This window comes from Strongylocentrotus purpuratus, unplaced genomic scaffold (assembly GCF_000002235.5).
Source record: "Strongylocentrotus purpuratus isolate Spur 01 unplaced genomic scaffold, Spur_5.0 spur5_scaffold_6, whole genome shotgun sequence".
In the NCBI taxonomy this organism is placed as follows: domain Eukaryota; kingdom Metazoa; phylum Echinodermata; class Echinoidea; order Camarodonta; family Strongylocentrotidae; genus Strongylocentrotus; species Strongylocentrotus purpuratus.
The window spans coordinates 56,240,226-56,262,848 of record NW_022145612.1 but is presented as its reverse complement, the minus strand read 5'-3'; the positions used below and the strand labels follow the sequence as shown (position 1 = coordinate 56,262,848).

Below are 22,623 nucleotides of genomic sequence, written 5' to 3'. Positions count from 1 at the left end.
TGTTTTTCAACAAGTCAACTGAGAGACAACTTGAAATGAAATAATATCCAAAGCACTCCCATTTACCTTCAATTTTGATGTTACTTATGTTTTTAAGTGTCAAATATGATATATAAACCGTCTTTCCGGTTGAATGTTACCATCGTCCTGACCTACATTTTCTTTGCCCAAACTATTAAATGGAGCAACAATGATCCAATTTTCAGAGAGACCCCTCCTTCTTTAATATTGACAGGAGCGTATCCAGAAATGTTATACATGGGGGTTAACAGGGCTTACTGAAAGCAGTTCCAACTATTACACGTTAAACCTCTTACTTTCATATTACCACCACCAATTTCAGCTGTATTGATTTTATTTTCAGAGGTCTGCGAAGAAAGGGGAGGGAGAGGACGGACTTGTTCTGGAAGAATAATGGAGAAGGAGTGTGAGAGGGATAAGGTTATTGCATCCATTTTCTACATGTGCCTCGCGAGTTTCTTTTTTCTTTTCCGGGGGGGGGGGGGGGGGGACTTGACCCCCGAACCCACCCCTTCTAGAACTGCTACTACGTAGTGGATACACCCAGCTTGCCTCATGTTGTTAATCATCATGGACGTCTAGCTAACCTTTTCTCGACTTTCCCTCTTTCACACTTTCACATCATTCGGCTCTCGGAATGATGAAATTCCCAAAGTGGTTCCTTCCTGTCATTTTTGCGCACGCAATTTGGATCTTCTGCGGGATAGGCTTCTCTAGATCGAATTTAAGTCTATATGAAATCACCGTTTTCGCTCTATCCAGGTCAACCCTCCCCCCCCCCCCGATATTGATAGGTTTGCCTCTTTGAACGGAAGCCCAACTCAACTGTAAGAAAAATGATAAGAGGGGGGCTTTAGAGGGAGGAATATGAGAACGATATAGGAGAAAGCCCCAAAAGATAATCGGAGGGGAAAAAGAGCGAAATTACATTGTCATTTGTGATAAACAGGGAGAGAGAGAGAGAGAGAGAGAGAGAGAGAGCATTAGGGATAAAATTATCGAGAACGGAGAAAAACAAGAGGGAAGAAAGAGAGAGAAACCGAGACAGAGTAAGAAAGAAAGAAAGAGAGAGAGAGATAAAGTGAGAGAAAAGAGAGAGGGGGTGGGGTAGGGGATCAGAAGAGAGATTTGGGGTGAATTATCGAGAATGCAGAACAAAAGAGGGAAGAAAAAGAGAGACAGAGAAGAATGAGAGAGCGAGGGAGAGGGAGAGTGGGGAATCAACAGAGAGATGTTGGGGTACAATGGTCGAAAACGAAAAGAAACAAAAACAGTTTACAACGACAGATATCATGCATTTTAGGCTACTTTTTAACATGTATTTCTGGCTGATGTTCAGTAATTACTGGAAAGCGTAGAAACGCGTCGTGAATAACATGTTATCACTTTTGTCAACAAAGTGTGCCGTCTATTTGGCCTTTAGCCTGGAATTGGAGTAGATTAAATTCCATTTTAAATGATGAATCATTTCAAGTCTGAAAAAAACACTCGAATGAAAACAGGTATACGTGTAAGCCTTCTCAGAACAGATACAGTTTATGATTATTCATTTTAACAAGTTAATGTTTCTGTGAGCTAGGACCGAGGATGCTCTGTAAATGTCGACCGATTTACTTTGATGGGGCGGTTTTTTCGTGTTTTTGCTGCCCCCCTTCTGCATGACGATCCTCGCTATACCCCCAACATCCCATAGAACTTTTACGCGGTAATTCTATCGCTCGCAATACTGACTATTGGTATAATACGCGCAAAAACAACCATTTTGTGTCATCTTTTTTCGGAGATGGCACCGAACGGGTTAAACCTCGCGGTCGGTGACATAGAAACCTACACATGTTCTGTGGTCATTCCGCTTTGATATACCAGCTTGACTGCGGACAAATCACCAAACCATTAACGAAGAACCTACGCATAACCCTAATCTAAAGTGTGATGTGGCTTCCGGTGTTTTCCGTAAGTGAAAACAATATTGTCACTCGAAAAAAGAAAGCGCGCTCTTTAAATGACACACGATCTATAATTCAATAAAAGAGCGATCGTGATTTTAGTTTAATGCTGTGCATTGCTGTCTATGTATAGGGAGTCGTCTCACTATAAAGGAGTTTAAGTCTTTCGGCGAATTAAGGAACGAGGACATGTCAAGCATTCCCAAGCAATCGAGAATGCGAATAAGACCATTGCTAACGGTCACTCTGATTATAGGCAAGCTATTCGATTGACAGGGAGCACAATATGATGTTAAAGGATCTTATAGGAATTGAAGTAATATATAATTATTCACATGCAAATTGTACTAAACACTGTATGAATTCCAGAACGGTTCAATGTGTATCACTATAAAAGCTACAACCCATATTCATTTATCTTACTCTCTCCTTCTCCCTCTCTCTCTCTCTCTCTCTCTCTCTCTCTCTGTTTCTCTTTCTCTATACCGTATCCTTAATCCTCCCAATCCCATCACCAACTTCTCCAATCTCCATACACCTTTCCCCAAACCAGCCTTTTGATTCAAATTCTCTTCTTTCCCAAGAGGAAGTCTTGATTAAACATAAGTGCCATGCAAAATACATTAGCGTTCACCCTTGGATATGTAGACACAACAATAGCCACTGCACATTTTAAAAGCGACTGCAGACCTATATTTTATTTGAAGAGGAAAAAGGCGGGGGAAAAGGCAGATAAGATATCGAAGACAAGAAGGACAAGCGGAAAGTGAAAGGGAAAATGGAAAACACATAATATGTGAAGGTTATTGAATGGTTATAAAAGCTGTGACAGACGATAGAAGGAGTAGGAGAAATGGACAAGAAAAACGGACTTGAGTGGAGACGAGAATATGTCCCCAAGCCATGGTGTGAAATCCAGCTAAATGCTCTTGATCAGATTAAAGACCAAATTCCAGTCATTTTTCTTTTAACCTTTCTGCGCGACATGTACCTAATCATGCTCTCGATTCAATGCACCGGCACGAGGCGTGCAATGGTGATTGGCGGTCTTATGTCTTTATTATAAAATAAAATTATGCTCCAGCCTCAAGGACGTTATCGTTGGGGGGGGGGGGGGGGTGGGGCTCATAGTGTTTCAGTTTCCTGTTTTAATTTGTCACAGAATTTGACCCAAATATTGCAAAATCCTGAATTAAGCTCTATTTAATCATGGACCTTCTTATGATATGTCCATGATTCAATGCAAGGCACATCGGCTTGCCCAAAATGACGGCGTAGCGAAAGACAAATTATGTCGTAATTACACTATGCTCATCGATCGAGGTCATGGAGGGGGGGGGTTGGGGGGATGGGGGGGGGGGGGGGTGGGGGGGGGGGGGGGGGGTGGGGGGGGGGGGGGGGGGGGGGGGGGGGGGGGGGTGGGGGGCGGGAGCACGACGGAAAAACGAAAGATTCATGCATGGCTGATTGTCAACGAAACGGAGTTAAGTATGTTGTCAATTCTGCATGTTGCTATGGCAGGCACCCAGTGAAAACGAATTCGTTTGATAGAATTATGGAAATGCAAGCACTACTTAAAACAAACAGAACTTTGTCATTCCTTGCTCATTTTTCCTGATTGAGTGTCATATGAAAGGGCAGAACCTCAACTTTCTAGAAATGTGATTTTTCTCTTTGAAATTCAGATACCGTCCGCCAAATGAATTTTTGGTTTCCTCTCTTCAAATTCATTTTAATCACTCATGCGTGAAATATGCACATATGAGTTGCAGCAAATGAAAGAGGAGGATCTAAGCTTTCCAATATGTTTAATTTAGTAATTATAAATGTGACTACGTTATGATAAAACTACGATAATTCTCGGTTTCGTTTTTTCTGGGACGCACTGTATAGGGCAGTGCAATAGGGGCTCACGCTTAAGAGATTAAGTACGCTCAGTGCACACGTTGGCACCTCCCCCTCCCCCATTTGAAAAATCTTTGATCCGCCGATGCATTTGCTTTCTGAATAGCTTTTCCCCAGGTTAATTGGGAATTCTAATGTTTCAGAGACGCATATATTAGGAACGTGTTAATCGAGTTTACTTCTTTTTTCCCCCTTTTTTTCTTCAATTTCCTTTTTATTTCAATTTTATTTTTATTTTACAGATTAACGTATCATGAAGAGCTCCAGGGCCCCCCCCCCTAGCCCCAAAAAACGATTAAAAAAATTGGATAATAACTTAAAGTTAACCTTTTTTAAAACACAAAACAAAAGCCCCCCCCCCCCCCCCCAAAAAAAAAAAAAAAAAAAAAAAAAAAAAATGATTCACCGACCGGCTGGGTGGACGCTAAATTTTTCCTCCAAACTCAATCAAAAAGGGAAAGAAGAAAGGTGCTCTCCCCCCACCCCCCCCGACTTATTCGCCGGCTGAGTCAACGCTAAATTTGTATTAAGATTTGGCTCCCCGCCCCCCTTGTCGCCGGCTGGATCCTCTGCAGGCGCGGAACCACGGGGGGGGGGGGGCTGACGGGTCAACATTGTTTCAAGTAGGGGGGGGGGGGCTGACGGGTCAACAACAGCAAAAAAAAAAATTTCTCACGAAGAAGGCCAAAAAAAAAACCAAAAGTTTCTTACCCATCCCCCTCCCCCCCCCCCCCCCCCCCCCCCGCTTATTTACCTGCTGGCTGAGTCTGGGTAAAATATTTCCTGAAAAATTGGACACAAAAAAGTGCTTGCTACCCCCCCCCCCCCCCCGCTTATTCACCGGTGGTTGAGTCGCAACTAATATTTTCTCACGGATTGGCCCCCCCCCCCTCTTCCCGCTGGCTAGATCCGCCACTGAAGAGCTCACAATGTGAAAACAGATCGTGTCAAACAGATTTATGTACAATTGTTATTCAGGCATATTCCTAATATACACTGTCGCTCATAAAGTTGGAATATTGTTGTTTTACCCCAGTTTATGGAATTATTTTAAAAATAATTAAAAAATAATAGATCTAGATATCACATTCTCAGATTTTATTGAATAATAATTTGACAATGTGTGTTTTGCGTGACGGCTAAAGCATGTATATGCTATCAACTAGAGGGCCTACCGCTGCGTCATGGTTCAGTGACAAAGAAATGGCCTCGTAACTGTGAGGCCCCAGGACCAAAACCGTGTCGATGTGCTATATCAGTGCCCTTTTGTGGGGCATTAATTCTCATTACTGTCATTTATGACTTAGGGCGTAGGTCTCCTAGTTGATAAGCAGAGTATCATACACATGCTTTAGCAGTCACGCAAACACACATTGTCAAATTATTATTCAATAAATTCTGAGAATGTATACTATTATCTAGATCTATTATTTTTAAATCATTTTTAAAATAATTCCATAAATTGGGGTAAAACAAAAATATTCCAACTCAATGAGCGACAGTGTATGATAAAGGGTTTATCTTTTAGTATGCAAACTTTTATCATCGGTTAATTTAAATCATAGTATAGGCCTAATTGCCAAGCTCAATCTAAGCTTTTCAATTTAATGCAGTGGAAAAGCTACGGGAGGGGAAGGGGAAGCAAGGGAACTAAGCCCTATCCCCAAGAAATAGAGAGGAGTGAAATGGACATTAGCCCCCGCCAGGCTCTCCCCATTTTTTTCCTCAAACATTTTTTACCCCTGACATTTTGTCCGAAAACAAACATTTGATTTTTATTGCTTGTATGATATAACACTTACAGCACGTAAACAAAGATGCGAATTAATGTGTAAATGATTTTTAAATGTGCAATGTTGAATGTGAAAAAGAGCCTAATAATTACTCGCCTCTTCCTTCTCTGGAGCTGCCTCAATTATTACAAAGCCGCATGTAGGCGTACAGAGACAGTTTGCATGGGCTCTTAATTATCGGTTAATCAAAAAAAAAGAAGAAAAGAAGACGATTTTAAAAATACAAGTAACTTCCTCCATGTCTGGTTGCCAGAAATTACCAAGTCACATAAGTCAGAAGAAAGAGAAGAAAAACAAGAAGAACAGGATGAAGAAAAAAAAATAACTTGGAGGAAGAAGGTGATAGAAGAAGAAGGAGAAGAAGAAGAAAAAGAAAAAGAACATAACGAAGAAGAAGAAGAAGAAGAAGAAGAAGAAGAAGAAGAAGAAGAAGAAGAAGAAGAAGAAGAAGAAGAAGAAGAAGAAGAAGAGAAGAAAAGAAGAAGAAGAAAAAGAAGAAAAGGAAGAATTAAGAAGAATGAGATTAAGAAGAAGAAGAAGAAGAAAAACAAAGAAGAAAAAGAAGAAGAAGATCAGAATTGGTCAACTTGATCAATGCGTAACACATTCGCGATAAAGAAGAACATGGCATTGACATAATGTCTTAATCAATAACATTAAGTATTCAACAATACAATCTACCTGCACTGACAATCAATAGCTTTTATCATGTTGCCCAAACTGAGATCTCTTTATTCAATGGGCTTGACATGGAAAACCATGTACCACCAGCGGACGTTACCGAGCAACCAGGGTCATGTGACCAATCAATTTACCACGAAAGTCAAGATGGCGGCCGACAGGGCCTCGACTAAAAACTTCAACTTTTCAATGAAAATTGACATAATGTTAGCCAGAAGATAGATTATTGTCTTCACTTTTAGTTTAGAATAGCAGATACAGGTAATATCAGCAATTTTACGAACAAAGGTAAGTTGGTAATAATATGAATTCGATGATCTTTAAAGTGAAATCAATGTTTACGTCCTGTTCGTCGCTCTTTCCTCTGCGATTACGCGGCCAACCCGATCAGACCTCTGCTTCTCGAGCGACGGCCCAAAGGCTAGGCCGGGCCGCGCCTGAGAGGAGGGATCTGACTTGACCGTCCGTAGTTCCCGCATGACAGCAATTCGCTCACAGTTATCTCGAAAGAAGAAAAAAAACGGAAAGATAAAAAAAGGGAAACAAAAATAAGTTCAAGTAGGGTCTAGACTACAGACTTCACTTCAATACAGCCAGGACTCAAGACCCAAGTCTATTCTAGATCTAGTCTAGACTAGATCTAGACAAAGATTGATCATGATTGATTTGAAACGAAATTGAAAGAGTCGGAGTCAGACTGCACAATTTTTTGATAGGCCTATTTTGTAAATATTTCAAGTAATTTCCCACCCAATTCGAAAGGAAATTTCATCACTGGACTTTATGTATTACTATTAGTTTTGTTTCCCTTTTCATCTTTCTAATTTTTTTCTTTGAGATAACTGAGTGTGAGCGAATCGTTGTCACGCGGGAACTATGGACGGTCACGCCAGAAATCCGGACTTGGGAACAGCTCGGCCTCGCTGCATAAACTGTATTTTTTTTTCGTCATTTTACCCTAACCTTAAAGGCCCACTGCACTACTTGTAGCTACTTGCGCCCTCTATATAACAAACAATGCCTAATCGGTGACCATTGGTCCCCCATGATCCTCTTTTTCTTATGTTAACTGAGAGCTGAGTTGATGAGATAACCACCTGTCCAGTGACCTTGCAGGGCGCTCTAATCCCTCCTGTAAACTACGGCAGATAAGCTTTAACCCAAACCATAAACCTAACCTAACCCTAACCCTAACCCTAAACCAAAGTTTAAACCTAACCCTAAACCTGCAAAAAGTGAGTTTTTGCAGTGGGGCCGAGTTGTCCCCAAGACCTAGTTAACCCTCCATTGAAGTTGTAGTTCTTCTTCTTCTTCTTCTGTTGAAGTACAGGCCACCATGATGTTGGTGTACATATCTTTGTACTTTGAGGTTCTCTATGTAGTCTACTGTGCTGTGGAAGATCTAATCTTAGTCTATTTAAAAAGAACAGGCGCAATATTAGTTGTACTGGTCTGGAGTCTTGCGTCTGTTTAGAAGAAAAAAAATATGAACTTGCCGTTGAATGACATTGACATTGTATTGTAACAAGGCTAGAGGTAGGGTCAGGAAATCTTCATTTAAGTCAATGTCATCAAATTTGTAGAATCTAAAGTAAAAAGTGCAAGACTACAACTACGGCAAGTAGCTAGACTAGAGGAGTAGAGCTAGATTGAAGACAAAGTTGCAACTGCATTTTATGAAATTATCTTCCTTTACCATGTTTGGTGGATCAACTGTTAACTCTTACTGAGGCAACAAAAATCTCATTGAGGTTTCCTTTATTTTTCTGAAATTATCATAATTTACAAATTGGGATGAAATTCTCATCTGTCAAATTTAAAAAAAAAAATTAAAAAAAAGATTTACAAGTTTAATACATGTGCGAAGCTTAGTTCACCCATTCAATTGGACACGGGCATTGCTATCGAGTTGAAAATGGGTGTTAGTACTGACATTTGCATATATTTTTTTTCTTCACCAGGCTCTTTCCATTTGGAAATCAGTGACTGAGAGAGAACAACAACATTAACAATAACAGCCATGCCAATTTTTTTCTTATTTCTTTATAGGATGGATGAGACACCAGGAATTCCTGGTTTGAGGGAGTGGTCCCCCTCTATGGTGGGTACCATGTCTGTCTTAGACCGGGGTGATGCCCCAGCCCAGCTGGTGATTGAAAGGAACCTAAAGGCTCAGGCTCAGCGCCAGGCTGACCAAACCAAAGAGGAACTAGATCGCATCACATCCAGGGTCAACCAGGTAAAGTCATTAAATAAACTTTTAAAATATCTGCTCAGATTTAAAATGGCATTTTTGTGGTTCTTTTGTTGTTTGACTTGCAATCAAATGTACAGGTACTGGAGATTGATTTGCTTAAGGAAGGAATTATTCTTTTTGTAATGGATTTTATAGATCTTTTAAAACCAATATAAAGGTGAAATGAGCAAAAATCAAGAGCTTAGAAACATGAAAATGAAACATATGCCCAAGTTTTCATTTGAAATACATTCATTCACAAATAACAAAGGGTAAAAAAGACCCCGAAACAAATTGAAACAAAAATAGGAAGCAAAAGAAAGATTGGTTCTATTGCATGTATCTGCATGTACATGTATGCTACATTTTGTATTATGATTGTTCACATGTTTTTTGGTTAATTTGTTTGTTTGTTTTGACATTTTTAGACTGTGGCTGCCTTTGAACTCAATGAAGAGATGATGGATGAAAACAAAGCGGCGTACTTCGTTCCTGATTTAGTAAGTCCTTTGCAAATATAAAATCCATATTGGGTTACTGTACGTACATACATTGTATGGTGTGCACTGTAAATACGGTGTATTTCATATTTTTACATAGATTGTTTGAAGTTAATTTGGTTAATGTGACCCAACTCATGGATTTAAGAACACACACAAATACCTGTGTCATGTATCTAGGCCTACATGTATGTGTTTGGTTTGATCGACAGCAAAATTTAGTGTACTTGTATCTTAGACAGGTTTTCAAAATCATGAAAACTATCTATGCATACCGGTAAATATTGTGTATGTATGCATTTATGGAGTGTTTTTAACAGAAGAAATTCACATGGTACATTTTTACCTCTTTTTTTTTCTTCTTTTTTTACATTATCAGTGCAATTTTTTAACTGAAATTCAGCATTTGAGAAAACTTCCTGGAATTTGTAAAATTACATAAAGAGAGGTTTTGTAGTTTATTGAGACCAAATAACAGCGAAACAGGATATTTGGACTACTTTAAAACTTGGAACGTTTCAATATACTTCTGGAGGATATCGATCTAAAGTAGTGTTGCATGTTTTATTAGAGGGTCTGGAAAACAGGAAATCTAGAGGTACATGTAACTGGCATGTGTGAAAACTAGAGAGGAAGAATGCAGTACTGAGAATTACATTTATAGTTAAAAGGAAAGGACACAAATAGCAAAGATAAAATTTAGAAGTATGTATAATGAGACCGACGGAAATAAAAAAGAAACAGGAAAATGAAATTAGAACCATTAGACATTGTATTAGCAAACATGTTTTGATTTTAAGCTTCTTTTTTCACATTGCCATGTCATGTGATTTAAAAAAGAACTGTGTTACAAACAATCTGGCTCAGCAGAATTAAGTAATTGATGTAGTACAAGTAAAGCATGTATTTGTGAAGAGCCAAAAATGCTTTTAAAAGGAGAGTAAGTTATCTCAATTCTAACTCCCAGCAAACAATATAGTTTATTATTATCTATATCAGGCTCTCAAGTGGTACAATAAATGAGTGTATTTAATATCTTTAGCGCAGTATCCGGATGTCCAATCAATGTTGTTTTTGTATTGCTCAGTCATCCGGAAACTTCAATTTTTTATATCGATATCACACGAAAACAAAGCTATATTTATTGAGGTAAATATATTTTTGTTATTTGGCTAGTCAGCCTGATAAAGATAATAATAATAATATTGTATGGCTTTGTTTTTGTGTGATACAAAAATATATTGCTCTCGCTATATCAATATTGGACTCTTCTTCAACTCAATATATATATTTGTATCACACTCAAAGCCATCCGATATGATATAAATACTGTAGCTGTTGTAATCTTAAGGTTCAGCTTATCGCAAAAGGTTGTTCTTTCATCTAGAATGCTATAAAGTAAAAGTATTAAAAAAACGCTCCCATGGGTAATACTTAAATGTGCAATCCAATCAATGATACAAAGGGAAATCTAAATTTGACTATTGAAAGTTCTAAAAATTGACTTTTGAAAGTCCATGTATTAATATTATTTATAACCGCAGTGGCACACTACTTGTAGGTGTCAATTATTGTTTCACGTTGTGAATGGTTTGTGTTTTCTTCTTTCTTGAATTTCAGTTGGAGCTTGAGAAGATCATCAGTGACACCATTCTAAAGAGAAGATATCAGCAGCAGGTCATGATCTTTGTGGTTGGATTTGAGGAAGTCACTGACCAGAGACTCAAGTTATTGACCCAGATCAATGATGTAAGTAGTTTGTACAGTGCATATATAGAAGTTTAAAAGTATACCCAGCTTTGGTAGCTTCTAAGTAAGAAGTTGTATGACCTTGAATTGTATTTCAGAGTTCAGAGTAATTAATACCCTGCCTAATGATACCGTATATATTCATAATTGCTGCCACTGATGACTGAGCAGCAGCCATGAACAAAATAATTATTGTCAACATTTCTTTTACCAAGTTTGGGCTGAAGCAACAAATGTGGGTCAAAGGTCATTATGCATTTAGTATTTTCTGTCTGAAAACAATTGCTGAGATATTTGCATCAATTTTAGGCATTTGAATAGAAAAAGTGAAATGTCAACTCGAACTCAAGGAAAGCCACAAGCACAATTTAAGATATTCTTTTAAAGTTTGTTTTGATGACACAATCTTGGTTTCCTTCACATCCCGTCTTGAATCATTCAAAATGGATGAAGTTGAGACTTGTGAAATCCTTAAACATTACAACTCTACCCATTTTTGTATTGTCTTCAGTTCTTTGGAACCTATATAAACAGTGTGGATGAGGAGGAATACAAACCTAAGGAGCCTGAAGTTGATCTGGAGGAGGTATCGGTGGCTGTGCAGGAAGCTCTGGAGACAGCATCAAGTGCCACACAGAAACTCTCTGATATCAACACAGAAATCATCTCGTATGTGGAGAAAATGACCGGAGGCAAAGCTGCATCAAAGTAAGCATTTATTATCAATAGACCTTATTGATGAGGCGCCTAGTATTGGCAAGATTGCAAGATTTTTCAAACCTTGATCATTCAATGGAATAGAATAAATACAGCAACGTAAGGTAGTATTACTATTAAATCACTGTCATATTTTCCAGTTATCATTAGCATTCTTCGTATCTTGTTATTGAAATCAATTGTGAACTCTATAGCTGTCAAGGATTACAGCTAGTGGCCATTTTAAGTACAGATATTACAAGTTACCCATTCATAGTACTCCTAAAACGTTTACTGATTCCAATCTGTTGACCAATTACATTTCAATATCCCAAACAGCAGTCTACAAAGTATTGCCGTAACAGTGATTTTACTGTGATTTTGTTATCACACACACATTAAAAGGCAACCATGCACATATTCACATGTACTTATATGCAGGGTGATAATTTGTCTTTAATATCATGTTCTTTCAATGATTTGTATTCATTAGAAATTTAAATAAAGTCCTTATTCTTATGATACACAAACAATATCAAATCTAACTATATCCTTCACATCTTATGGCAAGAAATCAGTCTATGGTAAGTCTGCTACTTTTGACCCAGGTAAAGTAAATGTCTACCTTGTTGGCAGAAATTTACAGCACCCATCAGTGTGCCTTGATATGATTGCTTTTAAGTATGGATTTTTTTAATAAAAAGGATCAATAAAAACAAAATTCAGTAAATGTTGGGATAGCCCTTTTGTCCTTGAAAACTCCCCCTCTCCCCTTTCTCCCCAGAATGTATAAAGACATTTTCATTATTTCATTCATGGTTAATTTAAAGAAGAAGAAGCGGAAGAACAATTGAGTAGGGTCTGCATATTTTGGGGGAGCAAATCTCTTGTAAAACTCTTCGAACATTTTTTTGTATTCACCCTGATTTTCTTATTCATCCTGTTTGGTGGCAGTGCTTTTTACAAGGAACAGTGTGTTATAAGCCCAACTTTTCTTTCATGGTTTTAACAGGAGTAAAAAGAAGTTGGAAAAGGCTCTACAACAAGCCAAAGATGACATCATGAGTTTAACTGAGAAGCTACAGGGTGCTCAAGCAGGTAAGGATGCTGCTTCTTTAATACAGTAAAGGGAGAGGTTGATATTACTTTCAATCATTTGAAATGAAGTGGTGCAAAGTTAATCCAAAATGTTTAGAGCAGCAACATAAAATTAAAAAACAGAATTAGATAGTTTTTAAACTACCGTAATGACATTCTAAGACAGCAGATTTGACAAGACTAACAGCAAGCTTCATTTCAAAATTTCTGCATGAATTTGTTAAATTCATAACATTCATAGAAATCAGTGGTGTTATCCAACGTAACGAATGACAATAGTTTGACTGCAACTTCCCTAAATATGTAATAGTACTGTCATACCACAACAGTAGGTCTTTAGCAATATGAAGTACAACTGTACAAATGGTTACATACAATAGGGCTAGAATAATGAAAGGATTGTTTTTTTTTTATGTAGAAGGTACTAAACTTAAAATTCTTTTATTTGTGTTGTAATACCTGTTAGCCATCAATTTTTGTCAGTTCTTTACATAACCTGTTCAAAGTTAATCTTAAGGCATTGTACTGACAGTCATTTTAATTAATTTCTCATGCAGTTGGCAGAAATTACATTGGATGTTAATGTCTGCTCCATGCCTTTGATAACATACTACTGTAGTTGTTTTTCTCTGAGTGGGATTTCTTATAAGTTTTCATTTATTTGCTTACACTATCAAACAATTCAGAGTATCTTAGAGTAATTTTCTCATGAAATGCATTTTTATTACCAGAAATCAAGTTAAGAATTAATGTTCTTTTAAAGAAGGACATTAGCAATAACTTGTTATTCTTCTTACATTTATACACCATGCAGTACTTCTTTGTGGTATTTGGGTCCAAATTAAGTTATTTATATTCCCACGTTTCCAAGACACTTTTCTTCTATGTTGAAGAAAAAAACTATTAAAGACTTGTTCATGCTTGCCATTCATTTATAAACACGTTTAAAAAAACGTGGCGGCAAACAGTGGTATATCTGAACAAGCCATAAGGGATTAATTTTAATGTACATGTACATTGGAAGTGTAATCTTGGGTTTTGTTATGAACTGGAAATATTATCTCAGAATCAACCAAAGCTTGAATCACTGAAAGTTCAGGATTGCAAACAAATGTCATATGCCAATCAAGTTTGGTATAAAACCTATAATGGAGTTGTAAAGACCAAATGTAGTTGAGGAAAATGAGTTAATAGTCCCAACTGCTTGTGTCACTGTTGATCTTCAGTGTGAGTTGTCCATTAAATGAATGTGAGTTCAACTGAATGTTCATTTTGGTGGTCCAAATCGCCCAGCTGCTATCTGGTTTAATAAAAGATATTTTTTTAAGCCAGTTTCTCCCAAAATGCAACTTTAAGCAGTACCCAACTCTGACTTTAGAAATTATATTTGTTATTCATTTTCTATCTATGTTGTTACTTTCTAAAGAAATTGAAGACAAGGAAGATCATATGACAAGACTTTATAAACAGATTGATATGAAGAGCATGGAAGTCTTGAAATACAAGAATGCAGCTGATCAAGCAAAGGTGAGTTATTTTTGCCTGTAGTTGGGAAGGATCTGGTGGAATAAAAAGTGTAGGCAATACATGTATAACTAGGCCAGAGGGACATTTTTGTTGATGAAACATTAGGAAATACAAGTAAATTATATGAATAGCATAGAAGTCTTGAAATAAAAATTGAACTGAACGAGTTAAGATGAGTGATGTGTGTGCACACATGTATCTTTGTTTGTAGATGAAAACTGGGGTGGGTTTGATCAAATGAGAAGTTTAGGCAACACCTATACCAGAGCTGCCAACTAGTACGGATTTTCCGTAATTTTTTTTTTTTTTTTTTTTTTTTTTTTTTTAATGAATTGAATATGATTTATCGTAGCGAGTGCTGTGAATAGGAGCCATTTTTCATGATAAACTGTGTTGTGATGACCTGAAATTCAATACTTAACATCTTTGTGTGAGTAAAATCACCAAAAATTTCAGATAATCATGCGTCCGCGCAGTGTTGGCGTGTCGTTTTTTTAGATTCATAGCGCCGCATAAGAAATTACTGATTTATACCCCAAATTACTGATTTTGAGCCTTGTGATTACTGATTATCTGTTCTGGAGGTTGGCAGCTCTGCTATACATTTAGTTATAAAGGGACAGGTTGTTGGTTATTAAACAATCAAATACTGGTAAAATGTGAAATGTTACCTCTCAATGTCACTACATGTAGGTTTACAATAATGTGTCATGGCTTTTGATGTTATGAGAGAATTGTTGAATCTTGATTTTAATTTTCTTTATTCATCTCCGAAGATAACATTGTTCCATGGTATTGAAGTTCACAGTTCTAACATTGAAATAATGCGGCTTCGTTATCAGTTTTGAAAGTTTAACAAAAAGTGCTGTAATCATGATAAGAAGGAAGACAACATTGGCAACATTTATAAGCATTACATGTACTTGAAGCTAAAATGCAGACAAATTAATTTCTTCACTATTATTGTCACCCAGCCTTTCATGATCTTTAAAACGGTCTTGCATAATGAAAGCAAGCAATAATCCGAAATGATGGAGGGATGTGTGGACTACAAATTAATATGTTCACTGCATACATGAAATCTAATGTTCTTGTGTGTACACTGCAGCCATCATGAATGACAGCATATTATGTCTGTGCCAATTAGATTAGAATATTAATATTTGAGTATGGAATATGTGCTTTTCATTACCATTTGAACTAAATTAGAAAATATTGTCCAAAGAATTGACATTTCTAGTGATACAGCATGTATTTAAATACAGTCTATTAAATAAATTTGATTTATTATTAGTACCATGCCATTATTTAGGTTATTCTAAAAAACCAACAAATGAAAGAAAATGAAACCAAACATACGTAACAACAATGTTCAATGAGAACAATAATATGCAAGTCTTTTCCTTATTTTGTGTGTGTTATAATCTTGGGGGGGAGGGGAGTGATTAATAAGTGAAAATATTTTGAAATTTAGGGATCCAATGCATTTTAGTGTGAAACCCTGCTTTGGGGTAAATTTTTGATATTTTATGCTAGTGCTGTAGTCAAACGTTTAACCGTCCGGTATCCGACCGCCCATGGCGGATTCCGTTTTCAATTGGACGGTTTCGTTATCCCGTTTTTTTTTTTTTTTTTTTTTTTTTTTTTTTTTTTTTATTAATTTTTTTTTTTTTTATAATTTTTTTTTTTTTTTTTTTTTTTTTTTTTTTTTTAAAGTTTCGATTTATGCCCCTCCGCCTGGCACTATGCCTGGCAATGTCTCCCAGCTCAGTAATCGGTGTGATGACTTACCACTTGGAAACTAGAACAACACTCCAATTTGTCTGTCATCTTGGTTTGAAAGTAATCTTTGTAATAGATCTCAATATATATTCATCCAAGTTTAACACATGGTGTACCACAAGGTTCTATCCTAGGTCCTCTCTTTTTAATTTACTTTAATGATCTTACACATTATTCTAAAATGACATTGTTACTATTATTTCTATTATTTGTGACAAGTTCACAAGCACAAATCGGCACCTTCAGTTAAATCACCTTCCTGCTTTTTCACACGGCCAAAAAAAAAAAAAAAAAAAAAAAATGATTTTTTTTTTTTTTTTTTTTTTTTTTTTTTTTTTTTTAAATAAATCGTTTAACCGAAAACCGTCCGGTTTTGACAGGCGGTTAAACGGAATTGGAGATATCCGTGATGTTACAGCACTATTTTATGCCAACATTTTGATAATGAATGTACATTTACCAGTTCAAGTGCTGCTTCAAGACTAAACAAATACCGCTAATTGTTTTTTTAATATAAACATCCATGTTGCAGTTGAGCGTTAACATTCTCAAACAGGAAACGGCAACGGCAGAGAGGGGGTTCAAATATGAGAAGTTTAAACCGCCTTCAGCACTGGAAGGGTTGGGTATTTACTGCACCTTTTCTACCCTGCATTTAATAAAGCCATGTTTTCATTGACACAGAAAAAACTTGATCAAATCACCGAGCTGCAGTCGGAGATTTCTGAGCGGGATGATGAGATAGAGAGACTAAACAAGGCCCTAGATGACAGCCAGCTGAGTTTAAAACAGCTGGAAAACTCAAAAGAGAACAGCTTTGCCAGACTTAAAGCAGCAAATGATGAAGGGGAGGTACGTATCCATCTCTCCCACTTGCTCTGTCATTTCCTCCTATTTTATCTTGCTCTCCTTTTTATCTTCCTTGCTTATTTCTCTCTCCCCCCCCTTTCTCTCCTTTCTCCTTTTCTTTTATCTTTTTCCTTATTTTTGGTATATATTTTTTAGTAATCTTTTCTCTTTGCTCTTTAAAAAATCTTTTACTCTCTTTGTTTATGTTCTCCTCTTTACCTCTCACTATATTTCTGTGTCTTTAAAAGTAAACTACCACACTTTAATGAATTACTCACTTGAATGATGTGTGCATCCTGTGTTATGCTGCAATGTTCATATAACTCTGTTAAATATGAATTAAAAATAAGAAAAATAGAGAAAAGAAATAGAGCAAAAAAATATGTAATAAGATAAATTATTGCAACAATAAAAAGAAATCTATTCATGCATCTATTAATTTGAATGACACATTTTGTTTGCTGCCCTCATTTTTTTGTTTCTATCACAAAGCAATGTTTTTATGCTCTTTTTCATCTGAGTGTCTGTGTGAGTTCCAAATCTGAACAGCATTTTGGATTGAATGGTGCTCTATATAATATGAAAAAGCAGTCTGAATCGTATTAAGTAAGGATGTAAATGTTCAAAATAATTCAAATCTTTTATCAAGTTAGTGTCCCTGAATCCATCATATCGTAACAATTTAAAGTTATGACACAATACGATAACTTACTTTTGTCAAGTTTACTTGCGTCACAATTCTTGAAAGTTTTCTTGTTAGGATTCCTATGTTTATGTGATACCAGTACAGCGCTGCCAACCATTCCGTTTTTGCCGGAATTACTCTGTTTTTTCCTCCAAATTACAGTATTACTTTTTTTCTTCATAAAATATGTTTTTTATTATTTTTTTATTATTTTTTTAATAATTTTTTTTTAAATTTAATTTTTTTTTTTTTACATACCACACGTCAAACAACTGCCCTAAAATGGTGATTTGATCACAAATTCAATAGAAAACAACTTTTAAAGCATACTTGAAGAGGAAAATATTCTCAAAAAGAATGAAATGCCAATAATACCAAAATAACCACAAAAAATGAGGAATGAACATTTCTGCATTGGAAGTGTGTCGCGCGTGGTTGTAAGTTTCGTTTTTATGAATTCCTTTTTTTTGCTTGAAATTCCTTTTTTTTGCCATCATGATTCCTTTTTTTGGTCCCACAAGGTTGGCAGCTCTGCCAGTACTTGATTGTTCAAAAAAGCTCTAGAAAAAAAGAAAAGAAATATATAGGCTGGGTGGAGAAACTTAATCAATGTCATGACGCATTCAAAAGAATTATCTTTATTTTCTGCTGAAGAGAGTTTGATATGCAAACATATGACATTGGATAATGTGAACACGCACACCATCACTGTGCCTCTTGATACAACATCTTCAAGTAAACCAACATGTCGGTCAAGTGTCGTGGAGTTAAAATGCAGTTTTTGTATCACTTTCCCTTCTGTAAATCAGGCCTGTTAAAAACCCCATTTAAATCGGTTTCCTGATTTTTTGATTTTTTCCAGATTTTTGAATTTTTTTTTTCTTCCCTATTTTACCCCGATTTTCCCAATATTCCCCTTATTTTCTCTATTCTTCCCGATTTTTCCCTATTATTTCCCTATTTTTCTTACTCAAAAGGGGGGGGGGGGGAATGTTGTTAGGTGCCATTTTTCCCCCCGAATCCTCTTCTTTCTTTTTTTTACTCAAGGGGGGGCATGGTTGAGGGGGAAAAAAACTATTTCTTTTTAGTGCTCACTATCACCCCTGGTAAATACATTGTCTATTAATTATCAATAAATTTTTCAGTATCAAATTCTGATTAGGGTCCATTTCTGAAGGAGCAAACTTATAACTATTCATCATTGGTGGAGTGGGAATTACAATTAGCGGTACATCCCACTCCTGCCCCCCACCCCCCCCCCCAATACAACTCATCATGTAAAGGGGGGGGGGGGGAGAGAACCAATCCTTGGAAGGTTGTACTTCTTAGAGTTTTCTTTATTCTTGTGCATTGACTCCGACGGCGTCTTAACCAACATTGCTATTTACCTCAAGATTTTGTGCTTTTAGTTTTATCACCATGCTTTTTTGTCTTCTTTGATGCAATTTCTGTCATTGTGATAATATGTATTTTCTCTTGGCAAAATATTCATATGCACTTCTGTGGATCACCGGAACATCTTCGCTCTGCAGAATAAAAATGTAAATGTGATTTCTGAAGCATCTTCTTTTGTTAGACTAGATTGACAGGATTGTGGTGGAAGCTTTCTCTATGAACTATAAAATACTTACATTCTCTATTTTTTCACTAACAATAATTATTTGAAGTGGTGCATGTCAGTATAATGTTGTGTGAGAGAATGGTTTTACTATATCAATGATATTGATTTACCATGCTAAAGTTATGATGCTTAACAATTTACATATTCCCATCTGCTAGATCTCATGAAAGGCATTCTTCATTATTGTAGTTCTAAGACATTTTCTTAGAATCATCATTTTCAAAGAATACTCATCCTGTGACTTTGACTTTGATAGATACACTGTATAAGCTCTTAACTTGGAATTAAATTTTAAAAAAGACATATGCAACAGTATAATTCTTTCATGCTTGATGATAAGTAATTGATGTAATTCACAAATTTCTGAATTCTTTAAAAAGATGAAGTGCATTGGTACACAGATGTATTTCACCATATTCACATTCATTAGCTTGTAAAAACTGCAATAAGAATGATATGCAAAATATTAGAATGAGTAAACAAAAAGGTTAGATTTAGCAATATACCGGTATCTAGAAGTTGTGACTACATCTGATAACATAAACATTGCTAACCTTGAATTACATGTAGTGACATTGTATAAAGGAAATGAAAGGAAATGAAAGGAAATGAAAGGAAATAAAGGAAATGAAGAAAAGAAAGATTATAGATAGATACTAATTTGCATGCAGCATGTGACAGTTGTTTGATGCCGTGTTTTAATTTGCATGATGTTTTTATATGCATGATCAACTAATCATTTAATTGTAATCAAGGGGAAAATATGCTTTATGCTTTATAGCATGTGTAGTTGTGATTATTAATAGCTCATTATAAACGCATGCTTCAAATCCCAAGTTGTGACATTATTTCTATTGTATTGCTTTGTACAATCATGTATAACATTTTCAAATATGATTGAAAGACTAATATAGAAAATGTGGTGTTTAAAGCCCATATTAAGTGTTGGGAGTCCCAAATTTGCCAAAAATTTGATGGCAAAATTTCACCTATTTTATATCATATTTGTAAAAGAGGATGTAATTGTTTAAAGACACACTTCAGTAAAGATTCCTCCCCCCCCCCCCCCAAAAAAAAAAAAAATGTGTTTAAACAACATCCTCTTTCACATTACATCAAATTTTTGGGGCTCCCAACACTTTAGAGGTGCTTTATTAAGGAAATAGGACCACAACTTTAACTGTCAATTCAAGTGAACAGCACATGTACCAGATTTACTTCAAATCTTTCGTGAAGCACATTTGCTGTAACCATGGTTCCAGTTGGTTACATCATAGCATATCTTCTTTTGTTTCGTGTTTGTCTAAGAAACCAGTATACATACACCACAGTATGCTCAATTCGAACACGGTTGGCCAAACTTCCCTAATCAATGACACTGAATCCATCTCTCGACACAATAGCAGCAGCAATCATCATCAAACCAATCATCAAAGAGTGAAGTATTTATTTTTCTAATGAAACTTTTTCGATTAACACCGGTGATTACAAAATTTAATAAAGAAAAGAAAAGGGGCACATCTCTACCGCCTCCAGGCATCTTGGTTTGTCTTGATTTCAACTTTGATTTGCTCAGCTAGCAATGTTACACGTGTAGGTTGATATAACAGGCACGTGTCATTAGATCATGTGCAACAGGCACGTGTCATTAGATCACGTGTAATGGGACCATGATATTATCATTCATAAATAAAGCAACCATACAACATCCTCGAGTACATAATCATGTCAAGTTGAAACATTTATGTAAAAAAGCAAGTCACACAATTGTATAATGTGTTATAGAGCAACCATACAACATCCTGAAGTACATAATCCTGTCTAGTTGAATCATTTGAGTAAAAAAGCAAGTCACACAATTGAATAATTGTCTATAGAGTAACCATACAACAACCTTGAGTACATCATCCTGTCTAATTGAAACATTTACGTAAAAAAAAAAGTCCTACAATTGTATAATTTTTTGTGATCTTTATTCAACTGTAAATGGAAGTAGCGTGAATTTTTTTCTTCTCAAGAACGGGCCTGAAAACACAGGCGATCAAAGCCCCTTTAAATGCGCTTGTCATACGCTAAAGTCTCTGCTGCCATGCTAGAGCTATAAATCTGTCATTTTTAATATGCTCTTGAGCTAATTGTAGTGCGCCTTGACACCTCCGCGCTCTTGCTACAGAAGTTTTGAACCTGTTCAGATTTTTGTGGTGATCAGGGAGATGACGGCTATCCTGGACGCTTCAGAAAGGCTGAATATACGATGGAGAAGACTGAAAAGATCAAGCCCTGATTCATCAGGTTTTGTCAATTTTGGGGGATCGCAGCAGAGTTGTCTTCTAGTGAGATGGGGGTAGTAGTAAGAAGCTGCGCAAATATAATTGGTCAATTCCATCAAGCTATGAAACAACTGAATCTCAATCCCAACATGAGCTAGAAAACAAAGACCATTTAGATATGGTCTTTGTAATAATTTTTACAAATATGGTCTCATGTATCATACTGAAAATTAAAACAAATCTGTATCTAGCAAAGTTTAAAAACACCTAGAAAATGAGAGTATTAAGTGCATCATTCATATTGTTCAGGAATAAGTGCATTCTCCATTTTCTAGCAAAATAAACAAAATGCATGCCTGTTTATTATTCTTCAACTTTGCTTTTTATGCCTCCACTACAAAGTAGCCGGAGGCATTATGTTTTTGGATTGTCCGTCCATCCGTACGTCGTACCGTACGTCCGTCCGTACGTCCGTCCGTCCGTACGTCCCGTTCTCGTGATCGCGTTATCTCAAGAACCGATTGGTTGATTCCCGCAAAACTTGGGTCATGTATGTATCTCACAGAGCCAATGAACTGATTAGATTTTGGGGTCACGAGATCCAAGGTCAAAGGTCACAGGGCTCATTATTTATGCGAAAATGGCTCGTGATCGCGTTATCTCAAGAACCGATTTATGGATTCCTGCCAAACTTGAGTCATGTATGTATCTCACAGAGCCAATGAACTGATTAGATTTTGGGGTCACGAGATCCAAGGTCAAAGGTCACAGGGCTCATTATGTATGCAAAAATGGCTCGTGATCGCGTTATCTCAAGAACTGATTGATGGATTCCTGCCAAACTTAAGTCATGGATGTATCTTGCAGAGCCAATGAACTGATTAGATTTTGGGGTCACAAGGTCGAAGGTCAAAGGTCACAGGGCTCATTATGTATGCAAAATAGCTTGTGATCGCATTATCTCAAGAACCGATTGATGGATTCCTGCCAAACTCAGGTCATGTATGTATCTTGCAGAGCCAATGAAATGATTCGATTTTGGGGTCACCATGCAGGTCAAAGGTCACAGGAGTCTTTATGTATCCAACAAAAGCTTGTGATCGCATTATCATGAGATCAAATAGACAGATTACTATCAAACTCAAGTCATGTATGTATCTTGCAGAGCCAATGAACTGATTAGATTTTGGGGTCACCAGGTCGAAGGTCAAAGGTCACATGGCTCATTATGTATGCCAAAAATAGCTTGTGCATGCATTATCAT

At 36.5% G+C, this 22,623-nt stretch overlaps 1 protein-coding gene across 8 annotated transcripts in view; it reads left to right on the top strand.

The window, feature by feature from the left end:
• The first annotated feature begins 6,462 nt into the window (after positions 1-6,462).
• Positions 6,463-22,623, top strand: part of LOC588428 (interaptin) — an 80,220-nt gene continuing 64,059 nt past the window's right edge. For 4 of the 8 annotated variants that reach the window (XM_030973193.1, XM_030973196.1, XM_030973194.1 and 1 more), the window contains exons 1-9: positions 6,463-6,634; positions 8,396-8,585; positions 9,011-9,082; positions 10,703-10,831; positions 11,343-11,539; positions 12,540-12,625; positions 14,052-14,152; positions 16,619-16,786; positions 19,001-19,009. In XM_030973193.1, the coding sequence (XP_030829053.1) occupies positions 8,397-8,585; positions 9,011-9,082; positions 10,703-10,831; positions 11,343-11,539; positions 12,540-12,625; positions 14,052-14,152; positions 16,619-16,786; positions 19,001-19,009 (951 nt within the window). In that variant the 5' untranslated portion in view covers positions 6,463-6,634; position 8,396. The remainder of the gene's footprint in view (positions 6,635-8,395; positions 8,586-9,010; positions 9,083-10,702; positions 10,832-11,342; positions 11,540-12,539; positions 12,626-14,051; positions 14,153-16,618; positions 16,787-19,000; positions 19,010-22,623) is intronic. The other 4 variants (XM_030973198.1, XM_030973195.1, XM_030973197.1 and 1 more) reach the window with 2 other exon arrangements.